Raw genomic sequence first — 24,959 nt, 5'->3', positions numbered from 1 at the left:
TACATCAACCTACCATATAGGAAGGATGAAACTGACCTACATGAAATCTACCACTTTGACATCTTATAAGCATTTTCAATTTTCTCCCTTTCAACTATGCATATAGGGTTGCTGGTTTATAATAAAACAGATAACACAAGGAAGATACACACTAACGACTACTTGCTAAATTTCTGAAAAATACACAGGGTTTCTATTTTACTTAATTATCCATCTGTGCCAACTGTCTGTGGGGATTTTTTGGGGGAGCGGGGTAAGCTGAGAAGTGGACAGTTGTATTTTTAAGTAGCTTTCAAAGTCTAAAATCAATCCCAGGGTCATTTCATCCTGATGATGTTTCTCTGGACCCAGGATAGTATTTGTTAGGACACTTTCATCCTTTCATCCTTACTCTATTTTCTTTCAATTTCATCAGTATTGGCAGTGCTATGTGAACAAAGTGGAAGGCACTGTCCTTGCCCTCAGGGAGTTTAATCTAATGGAAGAGTCCTAACAAGTACAGATATGCATAGACCACATAAGTTGAAAAAGGGAGCAATTACTCCTTACAGAGCCAATGGATATAATTCAATTATTTTCCATGTAATGCAAAGAGATTAGGTAAAAATAAAACAAATGAATAAAAAACATAACCCTACAGAGCAAACATGAGGAATAGGACAGGAGCCTTTGCAGATATGCTTTCCCCAGCCAAGAACATTCTGGTCTGGCAGGAAAGAAGGTACAAGAAAACAGAAGGGATTGCCCAGGAGAGGAACAGCATTGAAGTGGGAGCAAGGTGCCCATGCAGAGAGTGATCCTAAAATAACAGAAGTCCCATATTAGGGATGGGGATGCTTTTTTTCATTTCTGCATCCCCAATCCAGCATAATATCTGGCATGTGATGGCTCTCAACTAATGTCTTTTCAATTGAAAAGAGCATCTTCACTGGAGCAGCACACTGGAAAGAAACTTTTATGGTTCTGTAGAAGCTACAGCTAACTCACCAAGAGATTTCAGGCAAGCCACTTCTCTCTGGACCTGGGTTATCCCACATGGAAAGTGGCAATGATGGTAACTCCTTCACAGGGTGGTTTCAGGAGTGGAAAAGATAACGCATTTCAGCATCTCTATGCTTAAATTATAAAGTACTATTAGGTCAGGGACCAAAGACCACATAGCTTCCTGTGTTGCTGCTTCTCAAATATGCCCCAATAGTAACATCTTAGCAGCTGAAAGGCAGTATGAATTTCCTCATTGTCTTTTAGTGCATACTAAGAATTTATCTACTTCCTCCATAGGTCACAGTCACTGAGCTATTTTCATTTTGACTGGGAAGAAAAATATTGCCCATAAACATTTTTTCCCACTGCCCTGCCTCAGTCCTTGTTGGGGGGTGCAGGGGGAGGACATTGCTCACCACTCTTCTGGGAAGGTTCCACAAGATAGTGGCTTCTGGGCTACTACTCAGGACAAAAGCAGATCATATCAGCCAGCTAATTGCCCATTCTAGAAGTGAACTAGCAGAGAAGTGTTGGACACCTGGCATTCTGTGAGCTTTGTACTTCAACCAGACCTAGATATACAACGCTAACATCACAGAGGTGAGTAATACAGCAACTGCACCTGGCCAACTATGCACTGTTACAGATAACCAATGACCAACTGAAGGTACTGTACCCAGCTCTGAGCCCCATGTCTCTGTCTGACAAAGAAGGCAAACACTGCTTTCTGCTCTGTCATTTCTGATACCCATCTCTCTCAATTCATGAGGTTTGTCTCTCCCTATAAACCCACATATACTTTATGCTGAACTTAACTGCAAACACTACTACGACTAGCTAACTGTGGAAGCACTTGTCCTCCAGGCAGCCATTTGAAAATATAGGTCTATTCTTGGTTAGGATTTCTCCAGAAAGGATCCATCTTACCAGGTATACTTGTACATGTCAAACACATTCACTATCTGATAAACAAGGTGAGCATTTTCTAGGGTTCCATATTAAGCCAAAAGCTAAGAAGAAATTTTTAAATTTTCTAACAAGCATAGAATTTAAAATTACTTCCATGAAACAAACTACTTAATGGAAAACTCTACTCCCTCAAGATAACACCATGGTTTTAAAAATTAAAATCAAGTCTGTCAGGTACCATTTTGGGGGAACTTTCTTGGAAGTTCTACTCATCCAATGTTTTTTTTTGTTTTTTTTTTTTTCACCAGAGTTTGCATATACATGCAATCTAATACTTTGAGATTGAAGAAACATACCCCATATACTTACACAAATATTACTTAACTAGATTCACACATTACCTACATCACTGCCAAGAAATGCTATAGCACGGAGGGCGACACAAGGCAACTTGGCTAATATTCTCTTCTTTAGTTTTGAGACAATCAAAGACTGGAAATCATTTCAAGTTTGTGGCACAAATCAAGTTAATGGATTATGAGGAAACACCTAACCAAACCTACGCTAGGCAATGATTTTCCTCCCCTCACCATCATTCAGAGACACCTGGATCATTTTGAAAAATGATATTATCCAGTCATCTTCCTTCAACAATCATTAAAAAATCCCTCTAAAGGCAAAGTAACTCTCTTTGAAAAAGAAAAAAGATGATAGGGAAACTTCCCCAATACTGTGATTGAAATAACCAAGACCTTTCAAGGTTTCCCAAGGCCTACTTCATACTCTGACAAGATCGAATGAAACAGCCCCTCTTTGGGAGTTAGGACTATCTGTATGCATTTTTATTTATTTCTTTCCTGATCAATTCCAATGACACCCCTGAAAAATCACTGATTATTAAAATTTTACCTCTCTGAAACTCAGGGAACATCATAAATAATTAATTACATGCTGATCTCTATAACCAATGTTTACCTCTAAGCATTCGTTTTTGTACTATTTCTTTTAATCCTTTTCCCTTTAAAAGTCCCATTCTTGTATCCTCTAGCAAATTTAGGATTAGAATCAACTAAACACTTTTCATCAACAGTAATCCAGAGTAGTCAAATTCTTCAAACTTTCAGCCAAAAAATCCCATCATTTATGAGAACTCACAGATTCACTTACAAAAATGAAATTATAAGACACCGTGGCCTCTTCAGAAGAGGAATGCAGAACAGTCATCCTAGAGACCCATTTTCCACAAAAGCTGAAAAATCTTAAGGTCAGAGATGACATCACATATGTTCACTAGCACCTCAACACTCCACAGACGTTGGTTAGATGAACGAATCAATAAAAAAATAATACACTGGTCAGTAGTTTCAATGGTGAAGCCACAAATACCAATCAGAACTGCATTCATCAAACAATGAATCACAAGTTTTTCAAGGTTACAGATTGCTGTTTTCTTTAAAAAGATAAAAAATATAACAACATTCCTGTGCATAGCTTACTGAATAGAGACTAGGGACAATCAATTATGAACTCTACCAGGAAATATAAGTATAGATCAACAGGTCTTTAACATCTGTGCTGAAACTCTACGAAAAGTCTCTAAACTCATGAAAGGCCTTTAAGAAATAAATCAATCTTTATATGACTTGTCAACCAATTTTCAAGGTTTTTATTTTTTTACTGAGCTATAATTCACATACCATAAAATCAACCCTTTTAAAGTATGCAAGTCAGTGGTTTCTAGAATATTCACAAAATAGTACAACCATCACCACTATCTAATTTCAAGAAGGCTTATATAAGGTAGAAAAACCTAAGCAAGAAACACAGAAGCAGATAACTGTTTTAATTTACATTCTGAGGGTAGGAAATGTAAGCTAGAAAAAGAGGACACAGATTTGATGTCTTGGTGCAAAGGAAGGTTAAAGAAGCCACTGTATTTTTAAATCCTGTAAATAGTTTTTATGGATGGCCTCTATCTATTACTCATTTAAGGTAATTGTGTAAATGGTTTCCCCTCCCTGGACTGAAGCTGGGAATCAAGCAGGCCCCTGCACTATACAGGCTGATTAAAGACCGTTTTCTGCTACTTCAGCAGAGGAAACTCTTTGATGAACTCTTTTAACCATCAGAATGAAAAGAAAGCCCCATGGAAGACTCAGTCAAAGTCACCTGATTATTTGGCAAAAGAAACAAGTAAGGACTACCGAAGGCAGGAGCAATTCTACCTAGAAAAGGGAGAGGAACTCAGAAAGGCAACAGAACTGACATAGGGCTGTAAACAAAGTTCAAACACTTCTCCAAACTCAGAGAGGAAAACCCCATCTCAGACAACTGGTTGTGGAGAAGAGGAAATAATCTGCTTGTGTCTCAAAATTTATATTTTGGGAGAAGAAAATCAGGAAATTTCTTTAACGAGTGCCTTCCTGGCTTTCCCAACTGCTGAGGTTTCTGTGCCCTAGGCCATATGCTTCTCAACTGTGAGGTGGGCCACTGATTTTTGCCTTGGATCATGAGGTCATCTTTCATAGCTGACAATGTGCCCTTTGGAAGACTTTCTCCCAGGAAACACTATTACATTTAAAGAGATCTCTGCTGCATCACTGCCTGAACGAAGGGCAAGAACTCATAGCCTGAGCCCTGCTGGAGCCCGCCCCTGTGTTCTTCAGGGATGGTACCACATTCTCTGTTCAGGTGAGACTGTGTTGTGGCCCCAAATCCAATCTTCAAGGAGGTTAGCCCACAGATATTGAATTTCATCTGGGTATTAAATAAATAAATAAAACCACTAAATTCAGTATGCTTCTGCTTCCTATAATAACTCCCACCACCCACTCTAAGAACCCAGATTATTCTCATATAGTAAAAAACATCAGACCCCTAGGAGAAAATAAATTGTCTTCCATTGGAAAGTGAAAAGACTTTATGAATTTAAGTATCTCCTCTCTGCTCCCCCAAAAGGCAAGCAAAACAATTAGAAATAGGGAAATACTTAAAATACTCTATCCAGAGCTGCTATAACAAAACAAATTATTCCCTGCAACTCTGGGATATCCTGGTGCTACAAAAAAAAGAAAAAAAAAGGGGGGGGAGCAAGGTATAGGACAGCCAGTTTTCTAAAACCTGTACCTCACACTAAAATCAATGCATGATACATCTCAACTCCTACTCTAAAAAAACACCCCACCCTCCAAAATAGACCACAATTTAAGAATCTCAGCAGAAAAACAGATTAAGGCATCTGCTCATCATTGTCATGCTACATTCTCAAAACATCTATCTGTCCTACCTCCAAATCTTATATGCAGTTTAGGTACAAGCTTCACAGTTCACAAATCAACACCCATCAAGCGGGCAGTAGTTCGTGTTTCTAAATAAAGTGATGCCCTGGACTGTGAAGTTGTCCTATTCTCAGATCCAGAATGGGACTCTATATCCAAAAGCCTCATGGAAAGTAGCATGCAGGGAGTCTAGTAAAAGCCAATGATAATATTAAAAGTTCCCTATCTGGGTGGCAAACTATTACTAGCTATCCTTGCTGACTTAAGGGGGTTCAAAAAGGGAGCTCAAAATGATATTTGTATTCTCTTAGGCCATGCTCCACTCACTAGCTGACAGAACTGAACTTTTAACTCCCCTTAGAGCCTCACTATACCCATGGAGTCAAGCCGTCACTTCCTCAACGGTCCAGTGAGCTGCTATTTTGCAGCAAGCATCACACCACTCAACAAGGTTCAAAATATATCATGACCAGAGACAATTTGTTCATGTCTCTGCTCAAGCTGCTTAGCCAAGGTTCTACTGCCAGCATATACACCTAGGTGATTTTCTAACACAACAGGTAATTCCTTAAAATGAGGATAAGGGTCACAGAACACCCGTATTTTCTAACAGAACACTTAAAGTATTTGGGTGCGAAACTTCAAAAAGGAAATAAATAAGCCAAGTCACAGGTAATTCCAAAGATGATCAAAATTATCCCTAATTCCAGCATGTCTCCCCAGGCTCACCTGATCCCTCCAGCACCGCATCATGGGATTCTTCTCTAGGCGTGTTGTTCTCCACTTGGTCACGGGGTCCATTCACTGCCTCCATGAGAATCGCCCAGCCCTAAAAAATGCCTCTTGGCTTCCCAAACATTAAGCTCAGCCACCTTTCCTGACACTCATCTTCCCCAAATATGGTACCAAACTTGATAAGACTCCTGTTGAGAACAGCACTTTCTGCAGCTTTAGAGATGGGACAAGTAAATATATTTTCCCATCAGCCTATAACCAGTTTTTCCTAAGAAACTAAAAATGTTTCCTTGTCTGTTCTGTAAATGCCAAAAACACAGCAAAAATGTGTATTTTGCATTTTCCGGTTATGATTTATTTTTTCCAAAAGGTGTTAGGCTATTACATCTTTAGCTACTCCATTTAGGATACCATAGACTATACATGTTCTGTATCATCAGTGTCAATTCTCCAGTTTCACAATATATTTCTGCTCCTACACTAAGAGATCCTCTCTGGGTTTTTGTTCTTTTTTAAGTAAGGCACTTCTGTTTTATCAACATGGAGATAAAAAAAACTCAAACCATTTCAATTATGAACAATGAAAAGATATGAGCCTATCATCATTAAGAAATGCAGAGGGTCAGGGCCTCTGAAACAATGTCTTTTCAGTATACCCAAAATGTTAGGAGAGGAGACCAAGTAACCTGGTCACTGCAAATCCTCACTTCCTAAGGAGAAATTTCCTTCCCAGGGCCACAAAAACTGCAATTTCCATTTACCACGTGAACACTTCTAGAATCAAAGCAAGATATTGCTTCTTCCCACTTGTACTATTTTAGTAATCCTCTAGCTTTTTGAGGTTAGTTAGTGAAACAGAACAGAAATATTATGTAGCACTTCAGTTACTATAGGGAGTCACTTTCTGTGCTTGAGACTTGTGAGGAAACATAATCCAGAAGCTATAATTATCATTTTCACATAAATCACTTAAATGGGTACAAATCCCTTTTGAAAAAAACATCACAGCATGCTTATACACAAAATCCATTTCTCTTACATATTATCCAAGCCCACCTAAAAACCACAAGCAATTCTGTCTGCATTCATATCTCACAGAAGCACTGTGAGAGTGAGAAGATCTAGAGCCATTCTGAGATATCTGGAAGAAGTATAGTATATAAACAAAAAGAACAACACTAAGGGCATGAAATAACTTCAACACCACTCCATCTCCTGCCCCCGCTCTGTAAAGCAGAACTCAGGTATCAGGTAGGCAAGGAATACGCTTGGCATGCTCTCCCAAAGCACATAAGCATTAGCTTTTTCTACTTACGGAAGATCTACTTTCTTACTAATTGACTTTCAAAATGTGCAAAAAAGTTTCATAAAAAAGAATCAGAACCAATAGTCAATCTAATGAAATGGTTCTCACACTTCAGGGCACATCAGAATCACCTGGAAGACTTGTTAAAGCACAGACTGCTGGCCTGTCCCCAGAACTGGATTCAGTAGGTCTAGGGTAGGACCCCAAAATCTGTGGCTTTAACAAGTTCCCAGGTGGTGCTGATGCTGTTGGTCCAGGACCCACTTTGAGAACCACTGCTCTAGAGTGTACTTGTAGACAGAAGTTGCTCATTGCAGTCTTCAACCTGCCGATTTCTGCTGATTGTTTAAAAATAAAACACATCAGCTTTATGTCAGGTTTTCAACTTTTTATTAGAAATAATTTCAAAGTTACAAAAAAGTTACAGAAAAAATAGTACAAGGAACACATTCATATACCCATCACCCAGATTCACCTCCTGATAAAATTTTGCCCCATCTGCTTTATCATTACCCTCTTATTTCCTCTCCATATATATCAAGTATTTTTCCTAAGCCACATGAGCGACATCTGCATATACCTTGGTCCTTTACTAAAAACGTCAGTGTGTATTTCCTAAAAATAAGGATGTTCTCTTACATAACCACAGTAGTCACCAATATTACTGAATTTAAAATTGATATACCACCACCACAATCAAGATACAGAACAGTCCTATTACCTCCCAAAGGTTCCCCATGCTGTCACTTTACAGTTAACCCCTACCCTAACACCCTTGGCAACCAGTTTTCTATCCCTATAATTTTGTTTTTTCCAAAATGTCATATAAATGGAATCATATAGTATGTACTTTTTTTTAATTGTAATAATACACATAAAACTCAACACTTAACCATTTTAAAGTGTACAATTAAGTGGCATCTAGTACATTCACAATGTTGTGTAACCATCATCACCACTAGTTCCAGAACATTTCCTCATCCCAAAAGAAAATTCCATATTCATTAAGCAGTCACTTCCCATTCCTCAACCTCCCCCAGCCCCTGGCAACGACCAACTCGCTTTCTGTCTCTATGGATATGCCTACCACGGATATTTTATATAAACAGAATCATACAATATGTGGCCTTTTAGTATCTTTCACCTAGCATAATTGTTTTCAAGATTCATCCATGTTGTAGCATGTATCAGTACTCCATTCCTTTTTATGGCAGTATGCAGCCTTTGGAGTCTGCTTTCTTTTACTCGGTATAATGCCTTTGAGATTCATCCATGTTGTTGTGTGCACAAGTAGTTTCTTCATTTTTATTGCTGAGTAGCATTCCATTACATGGATATAACAGAATTTGTCCATTTGCCAAGACTTTACTCCTAATACTTTTTCCAGGAATATAATCATATAATTCAAGGTAATTTACAACTAACGGGGTTATACTATATTTGCAAATGGCAAGTTAAAAACTCAAATATACAGAACACGTGTACGTTCACAATCAATCCCCTTGTCTGCAATTCAAAAATCCAAAAAGCCCTTAACTATCTCAAGGTTTTTGGTAAATTTGTAGTTAAGTCATTTGGAAGCTAATCCTGACCTACACTACACAGAGTCTCTCTCTATAGTCTTTATTAGTGAGAATATTCACATTTTGCTACAGAACTATTATTATGTCTGAATATGCATCCCCTGGGGGAATTAAACGTATGTGCCATATTACCTCTCTAAAATCAGAAAAATTCGTAAACTCATCTGCTACCACAGGTTTTGGATAAAAGCTGTGACCCTCCACTTACACAGCTCTAAAATGGGACAGAAATCAAATTAATACATTACTAGAGTCAGTGAACAGGCATTAATATTTTCTATTATAGACCGGCTCTCCCTTACATCAACTAAAAGGATGAATTCTACGCCACAATCTCCTGTATTAAGTGTAATGTCCACCCTGTATGGTCTCGGCAGGTTATAACTCACCTAAAAAACTTGCACTTTCTGCTTACAATAGTTTCACTTTTTACACTGAAATTCACACATGATCCCCCCCCCCCCGTTTGTTAGAGATTATGAAATCAGGTTGTTTATAAACCCTTTAGTCTTCTCTCCTCTCTACAACCCAATATTTGAAATGTATATTATTTCTACACTATTACAATGTATATTTGCTAATTTCTTCTGCAATCACAAAATACATTATCTTTTAACAAGTATTTAAAGCTCTAATAACATCCGATTGTTCCAAGACACCTTCTTCAGCAGATATGTAAGATCTAAGCTGTGCCGCTGTAAAATCTAAACCACCCATTAATGCCCCTTACCTGAGAGGGGATCACAGCTGTTCTCTACATATGTCATAGACATATTCACCTATTAAGTCCACGCATACTAGGCACCTACCAAGCGCTGGACAGTGTCAAGCAATGGGAAAACAGCAGGGAACAGGACTGACAAAGCTCCTGCTATCTATCATGGAGCTAAACCTGTAGTGGGAGGAGTAAGACACAAAACCTCTGAGAAAAATATCAGAGTGATAGATCCTACAATGAGAATTAAAATAGGATATTATGGAAAGTGATTGAGGCGTGATTTCAGATTGGATGGTGAGGCAAGGCCTCAGAAAGGTGAAACTGAAGCCAAGAACCAGCTCCCAGAAGATGAATTCAGAGATAAAAGCCAGTGCAAAGGCCCTGACACAGAAAGAAGTTTGGTTTGATCAAGGACTAGAGAAAGACTCAATGTGGCTAGAGCATAATAGGTAAGGTGGAGAGCAGTACAAGATGAAATCACACAAACAGCCAAGTGCCAGCTCATGCAAGGCTTTGTAAGTCAGAACAAGGAGTTTGGAATTTCTCTGAACTGAAATGGAAGACCATTAGAGGGTTTTAGGCATGGATCTACTGTGATCTAACCAATATTTTCAAAAGTTCATTCTGCTTGCCACACAGATGTAATATGGATAACATGGGCCTGGTAATTCAATCCTTTCATTAAAAAAAAAAAAAAGAAGAAAAGAAAAGAACTATATATATTTATACTACTTACTTCACATAATAAAATGCCAAGAAAAGGTCGCATTTCCTGAAAGGTGTGTGTGTGTTTTTACCATTGTCCTAAATGATCTCACGTGTATCAATGTCTGTGGTCTGCCAATTATGATTCAAATAGCTACCACAGCCAGCAAATGCAAGAACTTCCTCTTTGAGCCCTATAAATTAATATAATTTTTACTCTCCTACAAATCTGACAATGTAAGTTGAAAGTCAGTAAGTACTTAAAGGACATTGAAGAGTTTAAATTGCTGTTATTTAAACATCAAGACCTCTCTTCTTTTCTAAACATGCCAATACTCAAAAAAGCACAGTCCATGAAACAAGTTGAAAGATAAGGTTATTACCCTATGAGTTAAAAAGCAAATCCAGTCTGTAAATTCTACTTTTAGTTCCCACAGATAATAGTGTATCAAGAAACACATATGAGACACATACAAAAGGCAAAAGGCTTCAAGAATCATTACTGTACTTCAAGCCTCTGGGGGGGGGCGGGCAGACAACACTAACTTGAAAGTAACCAACAGAAGTGAGGCACGCAAGAAGAACAATGTAACTACTCTTGGTCATGTTTCCACAAATTCATTTGATGCTTTTAAAACAAAGAAATGATCAGTTTCTGAAAAATAATGCTTCTGAGTTTCTTCTGAAAATGTAGTAAAAATACATCTGGGCCCAACAAAATGCCAGAGTCTTTCAAGCACAAAAACTTATCTTTGTGCATAATTTTCTTCTGAAGAACCAATTTGAAGGAGAAGCAATCTAGTTAAAGCAAAAATTTTACTCCATGGTAAGCTATTTAAAAGTAAACCATACACGGAAATATATATTTGAATTTGGTTAAAAGGGGAAATTTCAGGTTGTCTATATGTTACAACTATATAAAATTTCTTTTAAAAATCTGTAAGACTATACAACACAGTGAACCCTAAAATAAACCACAGACTACAGTTAATAGTACAATTATAAAAATGTTCTTTCATCAATTGTAACAAATGTATCATACCAATGCAAGGTGTTAATGATAGAGTGGTATATGGGAACTCTGTATTTTATGTATGATTTTTCTGTAAACATATAACTTCTCAAATAAAAAAAATTTACATAAAATATATCTTCAAAAATATGACATGCTCTTATCTTAACTGAAGATTTCTTTAACTAAGGTACTGCAATTCCAAGTTCTATGAAAGGTTAATGTTCTACTTTCTTCAGTTTAAAATTCTTCAAAATAGATCATTAAAGATTACCTTTATTTTTAAACCATTTCATATTAGAGAGTTCTAAAAATACTGGTCAAGTTTGTTATCTCACTTTTGATGACCTTTTCTAAAGTATTACTTGAAGAAGCTGCCTGAACTTGGTAATCTGAAATATTAGGAGTACCTCTGAAAAGTTTCATCTGTGGTTTACACCACAAACAGGGAGAAAGCACTTCTAAATCGACTCAAGGATTTCAATAAAATAACCACTGTAGGACTCTATTCTCAGAGAAAGAAAATTCAAGAAACCACTAATATGTACATTTTTTCTTGAAAAGCTGTAAATTTCACCTTGAAGCAATGAAACATAAAATTTTACATATAGTAAGCTGATTAAATCCTATTGGGCTCAGACCTAAACATTTCATCACCATGAAGAATACAAATAGCAAGTGTAATTATTTAATTATATAAAATATATTCAGGGACAAATGCTTCAACACTCACTTTATATCTCAAAGGCACTCAGAAGAACTGGACCAAGTATCACCCATGCGTGGAAAACCATTCACAAAGAACCACACTAAGCTTAAAACTGACTATTATTTGAAGGCACCTACAGGAGACTTCTGAAAATCTTCATTATGGTTTCTTAAGAATTTCGAGTAGCACACGATGCAGAGATCTGACAAACACCTTTCCTAAACCCAAGACCACATGCATGTTGAGAAACTCACCTGTGTTATACTCCTTCAACTGCAAGTCCTTCACGGGCACGCCATCAGGAGGCCAAAAGGCGTTAAGAATCTGCAAGGATATGGTGTTTATACTAGTGATATAAACCACAGTCAAACAATGAATATAATATAAACTCTCTACTTGTTTTTATTCTACAAAATTTAAAACTATGATTACTTTATAAAAAGGCAAAATTAAGCCATGCACATTACAGGTATTCAAAAAATGGTGAATGTATAGAACATGATTATTAAACATTCCCAAATATATAAGAAAGACAAAATAGCATAACCTTCAAGAGCTCCAGATCTGAACTCAGATTGCCTGTACTCCAAGTCCAAGCTCTCTTGCTCCCTTGCGGTATAACCTTAGGCAGGTTACTTAAGCTTTCAGTGCACTGTTTCTCATCTGTTAAATATAAGATGATGCACTGAGCTCATTCCAGTCCAGAGCCATGGCACTTGAACTCCCCAGCCTGGTCAGTACTTTGCCCCATCTTCAATTGGACTATTCTTTTACTGCATTCAGGCTTTGGTTCAAATGTCACTTCCTATGTGAAGCCTTCCCTTATTATCCAACTTTAAACAGTCTCTTCTAATGCTTTAAACCTTTAATCTTCTTCAGAGCATTTATCACTGCCTGAAATTGTATTACTTATATGCTTTGTTTATTATGTACGGAAGCAACAGCTTTATAATGTATACTGATGTATTACACAGAGCCTAGATCAGTGACTGGCACAGAGTACTGCCTAATATTTTCGGTGAGTGAATGAAGAATACCTACTCAGTATATTGTGATAATTAAATGAACTAATGCTTATAAGCATCACACAATACCTGGTATAGTACCCGTGAGCTCTTGTCATAAAATTCTGACCAATTCTTCTGTAAATTATACCCATAATTTAGTTAGCCATTCCTTTAAAATTGGGAAGTTAGCAGCTCCCCATTTTTACTATTATAAACAAACTGCAGCTTCATATATACATTCCAACCATCCCTCTTGGATTATGCCCTAAAAGATGATCACCATGTCAAAGGACAGGAATCATTCATCATAGTTTTTTATAAACCTAACCTCATGTATAACTGCTGAAATCTGAATAAGCACTACAGATTTTACCAACATCAATTTCCCGGTTTAGATATTGTACTACGTTTAGAAAAGATGTTAACACTGGAGGAGGCTAAGTGAAGGATACACAAGACTTTCCTACACATCTCTTTTTAACTTCCTGTGAATCTATAATTTTTAAAGTTTTAAAGTTTTTAAAGTTTAAAAAAAAATTTAACTGGAAAAAAAAAGCCTCACCTCTTCCTTTGTGGCATTTTCAGGAACCCCACTTAACCGAATATGCCTGCTTGGTTTATTCTCACTTGGGCCAGTCCTGTAATCTTGATCCTTGAATTCAGGATGAAAATTATTTCACAAATAAATACATTTTAGTGTGCAAAATGAAACTGAACATGAAATATGGGTACAAAGGACCAAAAATAAAAATAACTTGCAGCATGTGAAAATATGAAAGATTACAACCTTCCTATAATTCTGAGTCCAAAAACTCTTATTTCAAACCATTAGAATACAAGTATACTAAAACCAAGGCTCAAAGAAAAACTCATGAAATAGTAATGCAGAACATAAAGACAAATCACATTGAACAGAACTTTTGTAATCAGAGGAAAACTCTTAACTTATCCTCAAGGTCATACTTAAAATGAAAGGTAAAACATTTATATGAAACTACAATTTTTTTCTAAATGAGCAAATTGAAAAAAAAAAAAAACTTAAACAAATTACACATATCAAAGATGTTATCTATAATCAAATTTCATAATAAAATCAAAAGGTATCCTGAGTAGAAACCATACAACCTAATAATTCAGAAAAATTGGCATTTTCCATATTTACAAAAGCCAGCTCCCAATGATTTCCTTCTATTTCAAAAGTTATAAAAAAGGACTTTAACCTTTGAGAAAAAGTTTCAAATACCTACTCATAGGGCACCCATACCTCCCAGTTATGCCTACTATCCTGGCCTAATTATCAATCATTTCCTCATTAGTATGTCTTAGGATCACTGTCCAAAATAACAGAAACCTGAGTAGAGATGGGTAAAATCTATCTTAAATACTAGAATATATTTTCACTATCCAATCTGCAAACATAATCCTCTTGCTTGGATGACATAAACAAGAAATTTAACATTTAAGTTAATTAAATTAGCTGCAAGAGGACACTTGCAACATTAACATCACCTCCGTATGTCTGGGGAAAGGCTTCTAGATAGTCTCTGAATGGTTTAAATGAGAAAACGAAATATATGTAGCCACAAGACCTGCCTATGCAAGAGTTGCAAGAATCAATTTCCGAAGACAGATACTTCAAACTATATTATCCCAGGGTATTTAAATCAGCACCATAGAGCAAAACAATGAAGAAACACAAATTAAAATATGATCTGAGCTGAGGGCTCTTTCTCTAGAGATTCCACTTCTGAATACAAATTAATGTTTGTGCAAGGGGAGACTATAGTACTAACAGTCCAGGACTCTACACCTTATCATTCAGAAAAGCCTTGTGAAAAAGGAAAAAGCAATCCATCCTATCAACATACCTGAAGATCACGGTGGGCATCTCGGGCATTTTTGCCTTCTGGAAAAGACTTGCTCTGGCCATAGCCAAATATCTGGCTTCCTGGCAGCCTGTGATCCACATCACGGTATTCCATGCTTCTGTAATCAGTGTCTTGCCGACCAAGAAAGTCCAGACCACTTTCTTCTTTAAAGAGACCAGCATCTGAACTCTGCTGCTCACTTCCAAAGAGCTGTGACTTGTCTTGATCTTGAAGTGGACTTTGGCTGTTCTGAAAGTCTGATGGAGACTCATGCTCAAAAACTGTACCTTGTGTTTCTCCTTCTTGTGTTTCTGAATGTTCAAATTCTCCCTTCTGAATGCCAAAAGCAGGCCTTTCTGTTGTATGGTCATGTGTGGATTCTTCTCTTTTGTTCACTTTCACACCAGAAAGTTCTCTCTCTTGTGTAGAGGGCTGAATGTAATCCAAAATATTTGGATCCGCAGGGGGCATCTCCCTATCTTTAAATTCCACACAAGGTCCCACCTCTCTACCCCTAAAATCCTGATCAGTCCTGGACCGGTGTCTACCTCTGAAATCTGAATGTGGTGTGTCCCTGTCTCTAAAGTCCAAATCAGCAGTACCTGAACCTCGGCCTCTAAAGTCCACCTGTGTTCCGTCTTTGTCCCTGAAGTCCAAATCAGATACATCTCTATTCCTAAAATCCGAATGGGTCTGATCTCTGGCCCTGAAATCCAAATCTGATAAATCCCTTCCCCTAAAATCTGCATGGGATCCATCCCGGCCTCTAAAATCTAAATCATAAGTACCCCGGCCTCTGAAGTCAGATGGAGGAGCATCCCTACCTCTAAAGTCAACAGTGTGAACATCCCTGTCTCTGTAGTTCATGTGAGATGTCTCCCTACCTCTATAATCCATAGTAGTACCATCCCCACCCCTATAGTCCATAGGTGGTCCTTCTCTATCCCGAAAATCCCCAGAATGTATGTCCCTACCCCTGAAGTCCAACTGTGATGTATCTCTGCTCTGGAATTCAGAAGATGAAAAATCTCCTCCCCTGAAATCATGTCCGGGTCCCTCCCCTCCTCGATAGTCACCATGAGGTCTGTCTCTAGCTCCATAGCTGAAAGAATGCTCCTCCACATTTGCAAAGGGAGGCCCCGAATGCCCCTGGAAATCAAAGGGAAGTGAATCTCTGCCAGGAAAGTTGCCAGAGTGTCTCTCTTGAGCATGACTCTTAAGGGGAGGAGGAGGATAATCCCTGTTCCACCCGGGAGCAAACCTTTCTTCTTGGCTCCCACTGTAGAAACAAAGACAGTGTTATTCATATTGTCCAGAGAGTCTGAAATCTATACACCAGCATATTCTTCTCTAATCACAGCACATTCTTCTGTAAACATTTTTTTTTTTGGCAGAGTTCTGTAACAGGGTCCTAGATCTGCAGAAAACAGCAGTGTTTTGCTATTTTAAGACGAAGTGGCGGAGTAAACTTTTATGCTCCCATTTCAGAACACGAGGAAAGTCAACACAAGGTTTTCAACATGACTGCTGCAGAAAAAGCTTTCACCCAGTCCTGCAACAGGGAAAATCCGCAACACCAGATAAGCTAGCAATGGTGACACACTACAAATTATTTTCATTTCCTACAGCCAGGGAATTTAGAATTCCAAGGTCAACATGATGATTCCTATACTTTGGAAAGATCAATGCACTATAAGTTTCTTACAGTTAGTTTCAGGAGGTGTCTTTCTCACTGCTGCATCCAGGGGTGACATTCAGAAACATTTCATTATAATTACAGGACAGACACCACCCAATCAGAAGTGATGCAGGCCCAAAACAAGAAAACACTGGCTATAAACAACCAGTAGAAGCACACTAGTACACACCAGCTATCAGTGTTACCTAAATCCCAGTTCTACAGTGGCTCCATCCAGAACCACTCTCACCTGGGTCCTATTATTATAACTACTCAAGAGTGACACAAAAGGCAGCATGAATCATGCCACAAAGCATGCGTAAGTCATCTAAGCCAAGCAACGGCATCCAAGAGCTTAATGCTAGAAGGGACCTAGAGAGAGCAGTAGGCCTGCAAGCATTATTCCCATGTCCCAAACGAAGTAGCTGATATTCCAGATTCCAATGCCGAATGCAATTCTTCTTGATAATAATTTTTTTCAATAAGCACAGTATTAAATTCACATTCCCAGATTATGGAACTCAAGAGATAAATAAGAGCTGGCACAATCTTACATACTACCCCACTTCTTCCCTCTACCTAATATCCAAACCATTTTACAGTTTTTGGCTTTGTTAAAAGACTAGGGAATTTAAATATGCCTTTACATACCTGAGATGCTGGTTAGGGGGTGGGTGAAAAAACATGTGAAAAAGGAAATCATGGAAGGAATCGGAAGTGTTTCTGTTACTCATCAGTAAAACAAAAGCATTAAGATTTCCAAATCAGATCTCTCCAGAACCCACAGATTCTATCATATGACCCTCCTGAGCTCAGACTATACTGCAATTGGAGGAATTAAAAGATGATTGATTCTGGGTCACTTAGTTCAAGAGCAAGTTACAATGTCAAACCCTTTCTTAAAGTAACGGGTTTTTAACATTAACCTATACACAGAATGGTGCACACTTAATGGATTTTCAGAACATGATGACTTCCACTGGCTCCCATGAACACTAATTATGTCTATGTGGTTCATCATAAGAAGAGCCAGTTTAAATGTTCTTCACAAGTAATACCATTTAACACTAAAATTAAGAAGCTACCACTAACTCGAGTATATCATTCAAGTCCTAATAGTTAGCCTGAAGGAAGACTTATGCCTCAGTGGACACTTACTGATGAGTGCTGACATACCTATATCTAAATCTATATGCCTTCTGAACAGAACATAAACACTGCCTTTGAATACTGTCCTAAGGATTATCTTACCTTCTCACGTTGAGATGATGAAAAAGATTTAGAGTAAACTATTGTAATGGAGTTCTTAGAACTATGCTTTATACAGACTATTCAAAACACAGTTCTATTAATATAAAATAGCAATAGCTATGAAAATCATTTTCAACCAAATTAAAAACAAATTTAAGAAGGAAAGTTGTTTAAAATACAAAATCAATTTCCTGTAAGATAGCTTTTTTGGCCTAATTAGTCCAAAAACAGAAATACTATATAAACTATGTCTCCCTTCTGGTTAAAGGTCTTTAAAAAATAGTATACAATAACTTATATTTAAGCTAAAATTAAGTTGGAGAAACATAATTTTAAATAATTAAAATGTAGTAAAAGAAAAACATTCTGAAAATAGAAAGTCATATAATGCAGCTAAATTTAACCTAACATTTTTGAATGCTGACCTAAACCATCTTAACTCTAATGAGAAAGAGCCTTACTTACAAAATAATAATCCATAAATATAAGAAAAACAATCATATTTTGAAATTTTAATGTATAAGCCCACTGATCTAGACCAGGCTTTTAAACTTCTTCTTTAGTGAGTTACATAATAATATTAGGCTTTGCAGGTTATATGGTCTCTGTCATGACCACTCAACACAGTCACTGCAGTATGAAAGCAACCACAGACAATTTATAAACAATTGAGTATAGCTGTGTTCCAATAAAGCCTTATTTACAAAAACAGGCTGTGGGCTGTAGTGTGCTGACTACTGATCTAAACCTTAGTATCTGGAAAGGAAAAATATATCCAGCATCACCACCATAACTAATTTCAAGATTGCTGAGCAGAAAGTAAAGATCTCTATCATTTAGCATTTATAAAACACTAGCTTTACTAAACATTATATGGCTTTTCTAAACTCAATTCTCTAGCTAAATTTCTCACTGGATCTCCAAGCTTCAGAATAATGAAAGAGAAAAGCTCTTGAATTTACACAATAAAATCAATCCAAATTAAAATTTACTAATAATATAAGTTTCTGTTGCAGCATCAATACTTTTGAATGCATAACTTTAAAGGTCAGATTTCTCTGCCATAAACCAAGTAAAACCATAAAAATCACATTCTGACAGCATTTTATCAATTGTAAACACAAAGGCTTAGAAATACTATAATCGGTATACATTATATTGGCTAAAAACAATTAACTCCCTACAAATCTAAAAAACAATCCATTTACAACTGAATTCTACCCACCTTCTCCGCTCATCTTTGTACCCAGTGACCTAAAAATTGAAATGTAGCTTAGAAAACTGCATCAAATAATTTGTCCTTCTCAGAACTATTTGCGACAGCTGTGGTTCAACAACCTGCCATGGGCAAGGCAAAGCTCTGGATTCAAGATGTAAATTAGTGAACTTAATGTAACTTTTATAAATGTGTATGTACATTTTGCTGGTTTTCTTCACTACCTTGCCAATGAGTTAAAAGCAATAAAATTTCGGGGATTTTTTAAAAATAATGTTTAAAAAGACATTATAACAAAGCTCTTGGCATGATGCGTATTCAGCCTTATAATCACTTTAGAAATGACTAGAAACTTTTTTTGTAGTTTCTATTAAAAGAAAGATTAGAGCTATTTCTTTAAAATGTAATTATTTCCCCTTATGGCAGGCCAAAAATTTTTATATCTTTGTCATTAAAATATTGACAATTAAAAAATTCAAATTTTAGGACTTACCGAAAAGGTCCCGTTCTGTTAGCAGATCGAGAATCCCCCCACATCTCTTTCAATGTCAAGAGGGCTCCAATGAGTGGATCCTTTTCCTACCAAACTCTGGTTATAGCAGTATCTGCACAAAACAAACCATGAAAGTAGGTGCATTAGAACAGAAAGCAATAACCAAACTAGTCACCCCTGCTTGGTTTATGTGATATGACCACATCAGCAAGGGTATTTGGGGAGGACACTTTTAAACATATACATATGAATTTATAGCAAAAAAAATAAATTTTAAATTAAAAATGATTACCCCAGGGCACCAGAACCTTCTCAAATGCACTATGAGAGCTTCACATTTACTAAATAATTATTTATTAATTTTTCCAGCACCTATTCTCCCTTCCTTTTATCTTCATTTTATTGAGATATATTCACATACCACGCAGTCATACAAAACAAATCGTACATTCAATTGTTCACAGTACCATTACATAGTTGTACATTCATCACCTAAATCAATCCCTGACACCTTCATTAGCACACACACAAAAATAACAAGAATAATTAAAGTGAAAAAGAGCAATTGAAGTAAAAAAGAACACTGGGTACCTTTGTCTGTTTGTTTCCTTCCCCTATTTTTCTACTCATCCATCCATAAACTAGACAAAGTGGAGTGTGGTCCTTATGGCTTTCCCAATCCCACTGTCACCCCTCATAAGCTACATTTTTATACAACTGTCTTCGAGATTCATGGGTTCTGGGTTGTAGTTTGATAGTTTCAGGTATCCACCACCAGCTACCCCAATTCTTTAGAACCTAAAAAGGGTTGTCTAAAGTGTGCGTAAGAGTGCCCACCAGAGTGACCTCTCGGCTCCTTCTGGAATCTCTCTGCCACTGAAGCTTATTTCATTTCCTTTCACATCCCCCTTTTGGTCAAGAAGATGTTCTCCGTCCCACGATGCCGGGTCTACATTCCTCCCCGGGAGTCATATTCCACGTTGCCAGGGAGATTCACTCCCCTGGGTGTCTGATTCCACGTAGGGGGGAGGGCAGTGATTTCACCTTTCAAGTTGGCTTAGCTAGAGAGAGAGGGCCACATCTGAGCAACAAAGAAGCATTCTCTCCCTTCCTTTTTGGAAACAGCATCTTCACCCTAATCTCAGTCCATGTGGCTGATCTTACACCATTCAACAGTATAGTCTATTGCCCTCACCACCATGACTGCTTTGAAGATGGGTATATGACCCAAGCCAAGCTGAGAAGTTATCCCCAGGACTTTTGCTGCAACCAATGAAAAAGAGGCTACATCCTTGCTGAGAGCACAGACCTTAGGGACCCAGGAAATCTGGAGCTGTCCAGGGTGTACCTGTGTCCACACCTAAATAAAGGCCTTGACTGAGAAAGAAGCCGGCATACATACAAGAAAAACAGCTGTAAAAACAAGAAGCCAAGAAACTAATAACATCATTTGTGTCCTTGAATTCAGTCGCATATGAAGCCACTTGGACTTTCAGATTCACATGCCAACAATTACCTAGCTATTGAGTACTTTGTAAATAACATCTCCAAAAAGGGAAGACACATCATTTTTATTTTACAAATGACCTGAGGCTCAACCAGGAAAAAATCCATAGAATAAAGTAATAGTCCATTTCTTCCATTAATATGCCTACTGAGATAGTTGGAACTTTGTTTATAACACTTCCAGTATTCTGGCTTCTAAAGTGATCACATTTGTAATCAAATGATATTAAGCAGACACGTTAGGTTGAGAGTAAAAAGCACTAGGAAACTTGAATTAGGAGGGATGGTCATTATTACGTATGAAAACATAATGGTCTGGAGAAGCACCTAATCCCCATTTGGGCATAAATAAACAGAAGGCTGACAAATCATAAAGTACAAAGAAGGGACATATACACAAAATAAACCACTATAATGCCAGCCAACAAAAAGAGACAAAAGAAGTAAGCGTAAAAACTGAAAAAAAAAAAAAAAAAAAAAAAAAAAAAAAAAGAGGACTATCATCGTTTGTAAATAATGATTATTTACCTGGAAAGGCCAAGAAAACTGATTTAAAACTTCCACAAACAGTAAGAAAATTCAGTAATCAATGGCCTTCAAATATACAAACAATAGCCAGTAAAAACAAAATAAAACAAAACAAAATAAACCTACTGGAAGAAAAGATCTGATTCCAAGCAGCAACAAAATGAATAAACTTAAATCTAAATGAGAAAAATTTTAAAAGCTCCTGAGGGAATAAACAAATGGAGAAATACATCATAATCATAGATAAGAAGACATCATTATAAAAACTGAATTCTACCTAAATAAAACAATAGGATATGCCACATCAATAGAATAAAATATAAAGTCCACAAACAAACTAACTGGGAGAGTTCATTAGCAGGATATCATGAAAGCTGCAAATCAGTGGGAAAAAAGATTATTCAATAAGTGATTTTAGGCCAATGATTTCCTCTATCCAGGGGGAAAAAAAAGTTGAAAGCTGACCTCATAACTTAAAAAAAAATTAATTCCAGAACGTTCAAAGATTTAAACTGAAAATGAACCATAAGTCTCCCAACATAAAACAGACTATTTATTTCTAGAACATCACACAATAAACAAAAAAGACAAATTATCATCTGGGAAAAAATATTGACAAGGAATTTCACAAAACGTCAATTTCCTCAATATATAATGGAGCTTCTACAGATCAGTAATAAAAACACAAACAATCCAAAAGAAAAATAGCAAAAGCTATGGACAACCAATTAGCAAAAGAAAAGGGGAATCAGGAAGAAAAGAAATACAAATGGTAGCTCCTAAAATATAAAACAATGTCCTGCCTCATTCAAAATGAGAAATAAAAATTGAAACTGTGCAATGAGATTCCATTTTAACCTATTAAGACTGGCAAAGGCCCAACAGTTTTTATAAAACAGTATCAGTTAGATGAGGGGAAATAGGCATTTTCATAAATTACTGATAAATGTAGTTAATCTTCAAGGGAAGAAATTAAACAAAATCTATCAAAACTTTAAATGCACACAACTTCTGACTCCCCAGTTTCACTTTTCAAAATTCATTCTCTAGATACTTATAGGATGAATAGATATGTTTTCAAGAGTATATAGCACAGTATTCTTTGTAATAGCAAAAGATTAGAAAACCTAAAAGAACATCAATAAAATATATTTGTACTACTGGAATGCTACATGACTCTCAAAAAAATGAGGCAGTTCTTTGTTATTTGAGACAGACTAAGCTAACATATTAAATTTTAAGAAGGTACAGAATACTAGATGTAGTATGGTGTCATTTGTGTAAAACAGAAAAGGATATATAAAACAAAATTAGGGACGGAAGACAATGGCAGCATAGAGAGGAGTGGAAGCTAGTTTGTCCCCTGGAACAACTAATAAACAACCAGGAACAACTAGTAAATAATCTGGAATAACTTAGGGGGGACAAATGCGACTGTCCACTCATCATACATCAACCATTGGGAGGAATGCCCGAGATCGCAGCATAAAATCTGTAAGTAAAAATTGCGGATCCAAGCCGGGAGCCCCCTCCCCTCACAGCCCAAACTGCAAAGTCTAGTGGTGCTAGAGAGCAGCACTCTCCCAGCAAGTGAAAATAACTCAGCTGAGCTCCAAGTGGTGTTTAATTAACAAACGTGGACTGCTCAATACAAGCTACAAATCCCCAACAAGGAGATAGAGGCTTTTGGTGATGACTGACCTTGGAGAGCTGGAGGGTCACCAGGGACTGGCCCTGAAGGGGGCTTTCTGTCCCTTTTTCAGCTCAGTGGAGAAAGCCTCAGCCATTTTCAGTTCCCAGCGCTCTGACCCAGACAAGGGTGGAGACAGCACAGGCACAGAGACTATTCAAATGCAAATGACCTCTCCCTAGCGGGTGTATCTTCCCTAAGAGGAAGAAGGCAGTACCAAGTTCTACTACCCACCTTCCATTCAGAAACAGACACCAGAGCCTGGGGGAAACAGCCACAGGACGTACCTCCCTACACCAGTCGGGAGCTACAGGCTGACAGGCGCCACCTGCTGGGCAGAAAAACACAGTGACTTGAGGCCTCACAGGGTGTATCAATCTTCTAAGACAACCCCTCAGGGAAACGGGGTACTATTGCCTCCTTCCAATACCTGAGCCTGTTCTGGTCTGGGAAAACATGATTGGGGTAACCAAGGAAACCAGATGCCTAGACAACCAAAAACTAAAATCTACACTAAGAAAAACGAAGTTATGGCCCAATCAAAGGAACAAACTTACACTTCAACTGAGATACAGGAATTTAAACAACTAATGCTAAATCAATTCAAAAAGCTTAGGGAAGATACGGCAAAAGAGATGAAGCATATAATGAAAACACTGGGCGTACATAAGGTAGAAATCGCAAGTTCAAAAAAACAACTGGCAGAATCTATGGAAATGAAAGGCATAACACAAGAGATGAAAGACACAATGGAAACATAAAACATCAGCTCTCAAGAGGCAGAAGAAAACACTCAGGAACCAGAGAACAAGGCACCTGAGAGCCTACACACAAAAGAGCAGATAGAGAAAAGAATAGAAAAATACGAGCAATGTCTCGGGAATAGAAGGACAACACAGATGCAGGAATGTATGTGTCACTGCTGTCCCAGAAGGAGAAGAGAAGGGAAAAGGGGCAGAAGCAATAAAAGAGGAAATAATCAATGAAAATTTCCCATCTCTTATGAAAGATATAAAATTACAGATCCAAGAAGCACAGTGTACCCTAAACAGAATAGATCTGAATAGGCCTACACCAAGACACTTAATAATTAGATTATCAAATGTCAAAGATAAAGAGAGAATCCTGAAACCAGCAAGAGAAAAAGATCCATCACATACAAAGGAAGCTTGATAAGACTATGTGCAGATTTCTCAATAGAAACCATGGAGGCAAGAAGGAAGTGGGGTGACATATTTAAGATACTGAAAGAGAAAAAACACCAACCAAGAATCCGATTTCCAGCAAACCTGTCCTTCAAATATGAGGGAGAGCTTAAAATATTCTCTGACAAACAGACAATGACAGTTTATGAACAAGATACCTGCTCTACAGGAAACACTAAAGGAAGCACTGCAGACAGAAAGGAAAAGACAGGAGTGAGAGGTGCAGAAAACAATTTTGGGAGACAGTAGCACAGCAATGTAAGTACAGTGAACAAAGATGACTGTGAGTATGGTTGAAAGAGGAAGGTTAGGAGCATGTGGGACACCAGAAGGAAAGATAAAGACTGGGACTGTATTACTCAGTGACACCTAGGGTGCTCAACGATTGTAATAAAAGTTACAAACATGTTTGTACAAGAGGTAGAACAAATGAATGTCAACACTACAAGGTATTAAAAACAGGGTGGGATTGGGGGGAAATACAATCAATGCAAACTAGAGACTACTATTAACAGAAACATTGTATTATGCTTCCTTTAATATAACAAAGGCAATATACCAAAGCTAAATGCATATGG

The 24,959-nt window shown here is 37.3% G+C and overlaps 1 protein-coding gene across 1 annotated transcript in view; it reads right to left on the bottom strand.

Annotated features, from left to right (window-relative positions):
- Window positions 1–24,959, bottom strand: part of RBM6 (RNA binding motif protein 6) — a 149,601-nt gene that overhangs the window by 88,888 nt on the left and 35,754 nt on the right. Inside the window, 4 exon segments of the mRNA XM_037850977.1 lie at window positions 12,194–12,263; window positions 13,509–13,598; window positions 14,815–16,093; window positions 19,453–19,564. Coding sequence (XP_037706905.1) covers window positions 12,194–12,263; window positions 13,509–13,598; window positions 14,815–16,093; window positions 19,453–19,496 — 1,483 coding nt within the window. The 5' untranslated portion in view covers window positions 19,497–19,564.

The sequence above is a fragment of the Choloepus didactylus genome, chromosome 1 (genome assembly GCF_015220235.1).
Source record: "Choloepus didactylus isolate mChoDid1 chromosome 1, mChoDid1.pri, whole genome shotgun sequence".
Classification (NCBI taxonomy): Eukaryota; Metazoa; Chordata; class Mammalia; order Pilosa; family Megalonychidae; genus Choloepus; species Choloepus didactylus.
This window is presented reverse-complemented; position numbering and strand designations above follow the sequence as displayed.